This window comes from Brassica oleracea, chromosome C3, assembly GCF_000695525.1.
Source record: "Brassica oleracea var. oleracea cultivar TO1000 chromosome C3, BOL, whole genome shotgun sequence".
Taxonomy (NCBI): Eukaryota; Viridiplantae; Streptophyta; class Magnoliopsida; order Brassicales; family Brassicaceae; genus Brassica; species Brassica oleracea.
The window spans coordinates 8,975,839-8,985,903 of record NC_027750.1 but is presented as its reverse complement, the minus strand read 5'-3'; the positions used below and the strand labels follow the sequence as shown (position 1 = coordinate 8,985,903).

Here is a 10,065-nt window from a genome sequence, read left to right as displayed (position 1 = left end):
AAAAAAATAAAAATAAACCAATCGCGGGCCGCCACGCGTCAGTGGAGCCCGCAAACAGTACAAGGACCAAATGAAAATGTCTTTTAATTAAGAAACTTCTCTCCTCGGTTTTACAATTTTTGTGGTCTCCCCCCCCCTTAAGATCCAACCTAAGATACACCAATAATCTTGCTCTTAGTTAGTGACCGTCGGAGACTAAGAGAAGCCTTTTTTTTAAAAAAAAAAACCATTTTGAAACTGCATAAAGCATTCGCAATACAAATATAACGAGAATCAAATAAAATCTGTACGACCTAGCTACCCGATTACAATCGGAATATGTAAGTTTTACTGGATTATTCTTGTATGTGTTTAAACTTAGTCGATTTCTTATCTTATTTTAATGTCAACCAAGTGGTCTTGGCCTAGTGGTAAAGGGTTCACAGCTGTGGGTACCGCCCTGGATTCGATTTCCTTTACCCACCCGAAGCGTCTTAAGTGGTAAGAAAATGCGGATCCTCTGTGTTTCGTAATGATTAGTCCTTGGGCCTATAAAGCCTTTGGGATCACACTACGGTTATAAAAAAAAATCTTATTTTAATGTCAACTAGATTTTGATACGCGCACCTGCGGGGTGTATTTTAAAAAAATTATAATGCTATTTGTTTTTTATGTCACTATTTAAGATCGGGCAAAAAACTCGAATTCGAAGAACCGAACCGATCACAATCCGAATAAGTAGTACTAAATCAGAACCAAAATTGATTAAATATCTGAATTATTCAAAATTTTGGTATTTGAAGAACTGAAAGTTAATCTGATCCGAACCGAAGTATTTTGGGTATCCAAAATAAATTTATATACTTATATATATTAATTATTTTTAGATTTAATATATATAAAAACATCCAGAATATATATGATACTTTTAAGTTTGTTTAAATACTTAAAAATATATACAAATAATCAAACGTAAATATCTAAAATAGTTAAAATATACCCAAAACTCCAAAAATACTTAAATAATTATTAATTATCTATCCAAATATTTAAACCAAGCCAATTTATATGTTAAGTTAGGTACTCTGACATATGTTATTCATATTTTATTGTAATTTATTCTTTTGTTTATAGATTTTTAATAAAATTAAAGCATAAAATAAATTTTAAATTCCTTAAAATACTTTGAATTGATTATCCAAATCCGAACCGAATCCTCAAAAATCTGAACCGAACACGAAATCCCAAACAAACCCGAAAACGGACCCGAACGCCCACCCCTAATCACTATTATATATATCCTATATGTGTCATCATAGGTTACAAAATATGTGTTATCGTATAATTAATCATATTTTATACGTAACATCAAATAAGTAATCTTATAATTAATAATATTTTATACGTAAAATCATATAAATAATCACATATATTATATTTTTAAATTTCAATTTGAAATATAAAAACCATAATTTAAGTTGGTGTTTGAAATTGAGCTTTGTATTGTATTTTTCTTATATATATTGAAAACATTTTTATAATGGTTATTGGAAAATATGTTAGTAAAAATTAAATTTTGAATATATGTATATTATTTTTGAATGAAATTAATTTTAAATTATTATTTTGATTTGAATATGTATATCAAGTAACATAAGTTCATTACTTTTTAATATAATGTAATGGACTTCCAATGTTTTAAATAGCATAAGCCCATTTTAATTTATTTTTTCCTAACTTACTGCTATCCATGTTTCCAAACATCACTATTTTTTTAACTGCTATCTATGTTGTCAAACAAAAGTTTAAAGTACTTCTACTTTGATAAAATAGATATCAAGAAAATGGTTTTTTTTCGGAGAAGTCTACCGTTTAATGTGAAAATAACATATTATTATCGTAGTCCAACCGCTAAACATATATCTTATGCATTCTTTTCAAAATCTTATGGTTTCTACATCATCTTTTAATTATATTCTTCTAAATCTTTTACTACCGTAATTTTTTCTAACACCACATCAACCTTATTCAGTTTGAGAAGCAAAAAGATAAAAGATGATTTTATTTCTAGAAATAGCATAACTAGTCCATTAGTTAAACAAATATTATTCATATAAAATATTATAGAAGACAAACTATTAACATATTTTGACACACTCAAACGAGGAAGGATTATACCAATATGTTTCATTATTTCTAGATCATCACTATCATTCGTACGCTGAAAACAAAAGCCAAAAATAACCATATTAGTTATAAAGGTATACTGGTTATACGCGATTTAGTTGTACCAATTATACTAGTTACACGTGTTTTGGTAAAATTAATAGTATATTTGACGATGTAATAGAGTAATTTTTAAAGTTTATAGTTCTATTTATATATATTTGATGATAAGCTCTAATTTTAGTAGTATATCTAAAAATTTAAAGTTTTAGACCACAATTAATATATTTATTTTCAAAATATTTTTCTTTATATTTTGATTCGGGTCCTATTCGACTGATCCACTTGATCATGCTATCAGACGGCTCTGCCAGTTATACTAGATTTAGTTGTATTAGTAATATTATGCGTTTTTTGGTCATAAATTTTGTACGCCGAAGATGAAATTCGGTTCAAATTGAAAAAAATGATTGAGGATGATTATGAGTTGATTTTTTCGCTGAATTGTAAAATTTTTTTTTTAGTGAATCATAATTTTAAAGCATCATGAGATGAAGAAGATGAAAATAGGAAAAAAAAAAGATTTAAAGTTAAAAAATCTAAAAGGTATCTGGTTTGGTGGTAGACTATAAATAGCAAAAATTAATTTAACAATGTATCACATTTCTCAGGATTTTTCATTAATGTTTTTTTTTAAAGTAAAATGTACAAAAAGTCTATTTTAGAATTTTATCAAGGGCTTATTTGCTATCTAACCAAACTTGGAAGTGAAATTAAGTAGACAGCAATGATTCTGACATAATTAACAAACTAACATTTGTGTCACATATTAGCCGGTTATACCCTTTTCATCTGCAGGTACCCAGTTAACAAAGAAGAGAAGGGATGACTTCTACGAAGCAAGATATGGACAAAAATTAATGAGCACTATTCATCTGCGAAGCCACCCACGTTTTAATCTTAGTTACTGCATATGTATTTCGTACATGTGTTGGAGTTTATGGTGCCATTTTAGATGATGAACGACACAAGTTTGGGATCTCTGAAACTCCACTGACCGTACCTAAAACAAACCAAGCAACCCAAAAAACCGAAAGGCACAATCATGATCTGGAAGTTTTTAAATGTTCTATTCCATACCTATAGAGTAGTAGTATAGGACTACTTTGTCCCAAAACTATTATATTTGAGACTGGTGGAATAGAAGTTGACGATCATGAGCATAATATTGGACTGCTAAGTCCTTCCGGTGGACCGCATGACAAAGGGAAGACAATTTTTATCACCAAAATAGTATAGGTGATGGAAGTGATGGTAACACAAACAACCCATAAGTAGTAAACATTACTCCAACCCCAGCTCAATCCCTAAATACTAACCCTACACTCCAATCACTACACCCAACACAAATATAAAATTATAATATTTTAAATAAAATTAAAAGCTAAAATAATATATAATATTTTGTTATATATATATATTTGTGTGGATATGGTTAACGAAATGATATTTTGAGTTTGTAGATCAATTGTGTCGGTGTAGTAAACGCAACCAATATTCATATCAATGATACAACTTGAAAACATAATACATGCTTATTCACTATAAAATCACATTTTTACTCTACATTGATTAAATAGTATTCTATTTCATATAGCCAAAATATTATATGACTCAATTTCCAATCCCAACCCCTAAATACTAAAACTCTATCCCTATCCCAACCCCTAAATACTAAAACTCTATCCCTATCCCAACCCCAACTCTTAATTACTAAAATCTAAACCCTAGCCACTAAATCCTAAACCCAAATATAAGGTATAATATATATTTAAAATAAAATCAAAATCTGAAATATATAATACTTTATAATATTTTGTTTTCTCATGTACAATATATAATACATAGTATGAACCACCCTTTATAAAATATATGGTGTATGTACGGAAGTTAGGTCAATTTGTTAGATGGTGAATTATAATTTTATTTTGCATCATACAATGCAAATTCCCTTTTATTTATCAACCCACTAGCGCCATATCAGAATTTGATCCAACGCCACACCTTTATCGATTGAACTTGGCGCTCGGGAACTTTCTCGTCGCGACATTCTCTTAACTGGCTCAAGTTTGATCTCCTGTAAATCGTAAGATTTTTGACTTTTCCGATATATAGGATTCCTCTAGATTGGTTTTCGTTTTCTTTTTGTTTCTTGATTTTGTTGCTACGAACTCGTAGGGTTTGCGATGCTTGTGCTTTGCGATAGCTCTCTATATCTCTTAGATTCTTTTCAAGAAAGTTGATAGCTTCATAGATTAAGTATTAGATCTCCGAAAATTTGCAACTTTAGAAGAATAGTGTTTCGGCTTTAACTGCTGCACGTAAGGTGTTCGACGATATTCCTATGAGAAATTAAAAGCACTAGACCCACCCCATCATTTTTATTCTTGTGGGCTAAAGCTACTACATATTATTCAGGTCACTGTTTCAGTAGCCATGGCAAAGCATCACCCTGATCTGATCATGTGCCGGAAACAACCCGGCATTGCCATCGGACGACTGTGTGAGAAATGCGACGGGAAATGCGTGGTTTGTGATTCTTACGTGCGTCCCTGCACTCTGGTGCGTATTTGCGACGAATGCAACTACGGGTCGTTCCAAGGCCGGTGTACTATATGCGGAGGGGTTGGGATCTCGGATGCTTACTACTGCAAAGAGTGTACGCAGCAGGAGAAAGACAGAGATGGTTGTCCCAAGATTGTCAACCTTGGGAGTGCTAAGACGGATCTCTTCTATGAACGTAAGAAGTATGGATTCAAGAAACGATGAAGATGTATTGGTTCTCACGATTATGCTTTCTTATTCTTGATAATCTAGACTTGAGTTGTCTTTATTGGACTTATCTTAGTGTCTAAATAGCCTCTTGCATTGTGCCTCGTGTTTGATTTCATCACACCACAATAGAAGTAGGTATGTTCTTGGACTCTCAATCATGTTTTGAATACGAAATCACTAAACTACATGTACCGCTCAAATGCAATCATGTTAAAACATATAATAAATTATTTTAACAATTTTGCAACTGAAATCTGACTGATTTAGAGGAGTAAGTGCTACTAAATAATTTAAACGACTGGTGTAACAAACAAGTGTGTTTGCGGAATTGCTGTGATTACTTGATTAGCTGATGCTGTAATGGTTGACTGATCATTTTCTTATATAAACTTGGGTAAATCGTTTCATATTAGATCACATGAACTAATAAGATACTGGGCTATCTCTTCTTTCTAAACCCAGAAAGTTTTAGAATAGATGGGCCCAAAGCCTGTTAAGAATCGTATATTATTATTTTAAAAATAGAAGCAAGAAAAGAAGAAAGATGAAACTTCTCCTTGAGCTGATACAGATCTTCGAGACAGAGACATATTCAAATGCTTCCAAAACTCAGGGAAAATTCCTAAATCAGAATCCATCACTTTGACCAAATACGAAGAAGAAGAAGAAAGATGTTCTTGATCAAGAACCTCAGACGAATCTCGCCGACAACGTCCTCGGCCCTGATCGGATTCAGAAACACCGGATCACCCCCTCTCTCCTCCCGTTTCTGCACCACTCTGAATCAACCCCAACAGGTCCAGTCTCCGGCTCCCAATGGATTGGATCGGAGTCGGTACGAAGGTTTGGCGCCGACGAGAGAAGGAGAGAAACCGAGAGTGGTGGTTCTCGGGTCGGGCTGGGCGGGTTGTCGTTTGATGAAAGGGATCGACACGAGCATCTACGACGTCGTTTGCGTTTCCCCTAGGAACCACATGGTCTTCACTCCTCTCCTCGCTTCTACGTGCGTCGGCACGCTCGAGTTCAGGTCCGTCGCTGAGCCTATCTCTCGCATCCAGCCTGCCATCTCGAGAGAGCCCGGCTCCTATTTCTTCCTCGCCAATTGCTCTCGCCTTGATGCTGATTCTCATGAGGTATTATCTGAATCTCAGCATTTGTAACTGAACAGGAAAATCCGAATTGAACCGATCCATACCGAAATTGATTTTGTATGGTTGTACTTTGGATTTCCAAAAATATCCCAAACAGGAAACCCAAAAAAAACTGAAACTATATAAATACTCTTTTTTTAGGAACACCTATATCTATATTATTAAAAGATAAGTACCCATTTGAAAATGTTCTTATTTCGGTAATTAAACTCCTTTTTTTTTGCTGGTCTTTTTCAGTTGCATTTATGAAATATCCTAAAACGAATAAAATTGCCTAATTTATTACTTGTCTTTTCAGTTACATTAATGAAATATGCTTAAATGAATTTAAACTTCCTATTTTATTGTTCGTCTTTTTCAGTTACCTTAATGAAATATCCTTAAATAAATTTGGACATAATGTCATTTAATCAACCAAAAAAACTCATGAGTTATCCTTACGTGCATAATTTTAATAATGAAGATTTTTAAAAACGTGCATCATTAAAATGTTACCTAAAATATACAGCACTAATATATAACATGCATCAATAAAACTAGAATTTGACTCAGACAATTGTACGAATATTATTTTCAGTTGATTAAATTTAAAAATAATTATTTATTCAAAAAATATTTAAGAATGACTATGTTTTTAAAAATTATATGGTATTATTTGCTCATAACTCATTTGACATTTGATAAATTGTTAGAAAGAAAATTTTAGCATAATATAACTTTATCATTGAATATCATTATTTTTGACATAATTTGAGTTTTCGTTTACATCAAAACTTATCATATTTTAGGATAATTTTAATTTAAAATGTAATTTTCATATTTTTCAAACAAATTCTAAAAATATTTTTTAAATATATTGTTATAATTGTTAAAAAAATATTGAGTTGCATTTCAAATAAAAAAGTAAAGATATTAAAAATATTCTAATTAAAATATGTAAAATTTAATATAGTTTTAAGGAAATGGTCAAAATAAAAAAAATTACACATAAAATAATCATGATTTTTGTTAACTGGGCGGATTATTATTTATATGATATCGCACACGAAAGAAAAATTTCTGTTTTTAAAATTATATAATTAACTCTATACTCATTTTTTTTATATGATATCACACATTCGTAAAAAAATAGATAGTTTAAGATGCAAAAAAAAAAAATTTACTTAATGAATATAATATGAACGAATATTACAAATACATCATTTAATAAAATAAATAATTAAAAACTGAAAATTCATACCCGCGCTGGCGCACGGTTCAGGGTCTAGTATACTTTAAATAATCAAAATCTTATAAGGTATTTTGATCGATTTTGTAATAATATTTGAATCCGGAATATTATTAATCAAACCTGAAAAGGTTCGGATCTTTGACAATGTTATAAAATTTACTAGAATCCGAAATATTATTAACCGAACTCTGATCCAAACATATATAAAATTCCGCCGGAACCCGAACCCAAAAGCTCATGCACGCTTTCTTAAATGTTTGTCATTGGTGATAGGTTCACTGTGAGACTTTAACTGATGGCTTGAACACATTAAAGCCGTGGAAGTTCAAGATAGCTTACGACAAGCTCGTGGTAGCTTGCGGTGCAGAGGCCTCCACTTTTGGAATCCAGGGAGTTCTAGAAAACGCCATCTTCCTCCGTGAGGTTCACCATGCTCAGGAGATTCGCAGGAAGCTTCTTCTAAACCTCATGCTCTCTGATACTCCTGGTAAGTGATAAACAAATAATGTTATATTTCTCATGAAGAATCAAAATTATTAGCACAGAACACTTTGTTTTAAATTAGGAATATCGAATGAGGAGAAACAGAGGCTGCTCCATTGCGTTGTGGTTGGAGGTGGACCAACTGGTGTAGAGTTCAGCGGTGAACTCAGTGACTTCATCATGAAAGATGTTCGTCAACGGTATGCTCATGTGAAGGACGATGTTCATGTTACTTTGATAGAGGTTTGTTTTCAAGAAGCTGCTTCTACAGGTTCCTCCTTATGTGTGTTTCATCTCTTCACAATTGTCTCTGTTTTATCTGATTATTTACAGGCCAAGGATATACTTTCTTCATTCGATGATCGTCTTAGACGCTATGCTATCAAGCAGTTGAACAAAGTGAGTTCATTAATGGTTTTAAAAATCAATCTAGGCGGCAAATCGATCGTAGTTGAAACATTTTTTTTTATATCTGATTATACGATTCAAACCAGTGTAAACCATTCTTAATCGGTTTAAATTGATCTAAAATAGTTTAAATCTGTTAAATTAAATAATCAAGTTAGTACAGATCACAACTTGTCTAATTTTTTTTTGTTTTGTATCATCTAATTTTGATAATACATCAAAATAATTATATAATTAAATCCAAAAACTAAGTATCTTTTAAGCTGTCAAAAAAAAAAAAAAGTATCTTATATAGATATAAAATAAATAATAATTCACCTAATCACTAGTTTTCTACATTATACCGCCTAGCGATTTCTTTTGGTTAATTTATAACACATGAAATGTTTCTGTGCTCATTATTATGCTGAATTCATATACATTATTAGTCTGGAGTGCGGTTTGTGCGTGGGATTGTGAAAGATGTGAAGCCGCAGAAGCTAATCCTTGACGATGGCACAGAAGTTCCCTACGGACTCTTAGTATGGTCCACTGGTGTAGGTCCTTCTCCTTTTGTTAGTTCTCTTGATCTTGCAAAAGCTCCTGGTGGAAGGTTAGCTCATCAACATCTCTACGTTGGACCCTTTTTTTTTGGCTAAAAATGTTCCACAACGGCTAGACTTTTTGTATCTTTGTATCTCTGTATAGAATTGGTATTGACCAATGGATGCGTGTACCTTCTGTACAAGACGTGTTTGCCATTGGTGACTGCAGTGGATATCTTGAGACCACTGGAAAACCGACTCTTCCTGCTCTCGCTCAGGTAAACTCGGTAGATAGATAAGCTTCATAATCGTTTATACCTTCTCATGTCTTGTTATACTACGTTACTGCCCAATTAAGGTAGCTGAGAGAGAAGGCAAATACTTGGCGAATCTACTAAATGAGATTGGGAAAGCCAATGGAGGACGAGCCAACAGTGCAAAGGAGATAGCACTTGGAGTTCCTTTTGTGTATAAGCACCTTGGAAGCATGGCAACAATCGGTAGATACAAAGCCCTAGTGGACCTCCGCGAGAGCAAGGTAACAAATATTTGACTATAATTCACCTCGTAAAACAATGTGGGGTTGAGAGAGATTACTTGGGCAGGACGCAAAAGGGATATCAATGACTGGTTTCGTGAGCTGGTTCATATGGAGATCCGCTTATCTGACTCGAGTCATCAGCTGGAGAAACCGCTTCTATGTTGCTATTAACTGGTTCACTACTTTCGTCTTTGGCCGTGACATTAGCCGTATCTGATGTGTCCGAATCCACCAGTGGGTTCTGACCTCGGTTTACTTTACACGCAGTGTGTTTTGACCTCGGTTTATTTTACACGTCGTCGTTTTTTTGTACAAAAGTACAATAACATAACCTTCTGAAGACTGAGAGGTTTTAAATTGTCCTCTCTTTTTTTTTTTGTGGTTACTAATAATATCTTTGGTTGTTGCGATTTCGTTTGAAGAAAAAAGAATAATTCAGGTTAAATGTTTTTTTTCAGGGTTAAACAATAAGTATCGGGAAAATAATCATCAGTTATGGATTAGACAGATACCCTAAAGAGTTTATATTTAAAGTTTCTATTTTGATTGAATTAGAAAATATTATTTATATTTTTAATATGATATCTTAAACAATTTTTTGCATCAAAGGAGGATAGTTGGTGTTTTAATTTTTAATGTAAAATCAAGTCGGTCTGCAAGGGAAGACATCCAAACGACCGCTTAGGACATATAATTTTAGAGGACATATTTTTTACTTATTTATTTTTATTAAGAACTTCGATAGTG

The 10,065-nt window shown here is 32.5% G+C and overlaps 2 protein-coding genes across 2 annotated transcripts; both read left to right on the top strand.

The window, feature by feature from the left end:
• Positions 1–4,074: 4,074 nt before the first annotated feature.
• LOC106332296 (PHD finger-like domain-containing protein 5B) lies at positions 4,075–5,081 on the top strand. Its single transcript, XM_013770767.1, has 2 exons — positions 4,075–4,291; positions 4,624–5,081. The coding sequence occupies exon 2, from the start codon at positions 4,642–4,644 to the stop codon at positions 4,972–4,974; it is 333 nt and encodes a 110-aa protein (XP_013626221.1). The 5' UTR covers positions 4,075–4,291; positions 4,624–4,641; the 3' UTR covers positions 4,975–5,081.
• A 425-nt stretch (positions 5,082–5,506) lies between these two features.
• On the top strand, positions 5,507–9,862 carry LOC106328714 (internal alternative NAD(P)H-ubiquinone oxidoreductase A2, mitochondrial). The gene is made up of 8 exons (XM_013767209.1): positions 5,507–6,113; positions 7,636–7,849; positions 7,928–8,088; positions 8,179–8,244; positions 8,682–8,845; positions 8,941–9,055; positions 9,136–9,315; positions 9,383–9,862. The coding sequence occupies exons 1-8, from the start codon at positions 5,652–5,654 to the stop codon at positions 9,533–9,535; spliced, it is 1,515 nt and encodes a 504-aa protein (XP_013622663.1). The 5' UTR covers positions 5,507–5,651; the 3' UTR covers positions 9,536–9,862.
• The last annotated feature ends 203 nt before the right edge of the window (positions 9,863–10,065 follow it).

Bases quoted from the DNA above. Each gene is read 5' to 3' on its own strand.
- LOC106332296 (XM_013770767.1), top strand. From the start codon at position 4,642: ATGGCAAAGCATCACCCTGATCTGATCATGTGCCGGAAACAACCCGGC.
- LOC106328714 (XM_013767209.1), top strand. From the start codon at position 5,652: ATGTTCTTGATCAAGAACCTCAGACGAATCTCGCCGACAACGTCCTCG. The intron at 8,089-8,178 runs GTTTGTTTTCAA...GATTATTTACAG, and splicing joins TTCATGTTACTTTGATAGAG to GCCAAGGATATACTTTCTTC. The intron at 9,056-9,135 runs GTAAACTCGGTA...TGCCCAATTAAG, and splicing joins CTCTTCCTGCTCTCGCTCAG to GTAGCTGAGAGAGAAGGCAA.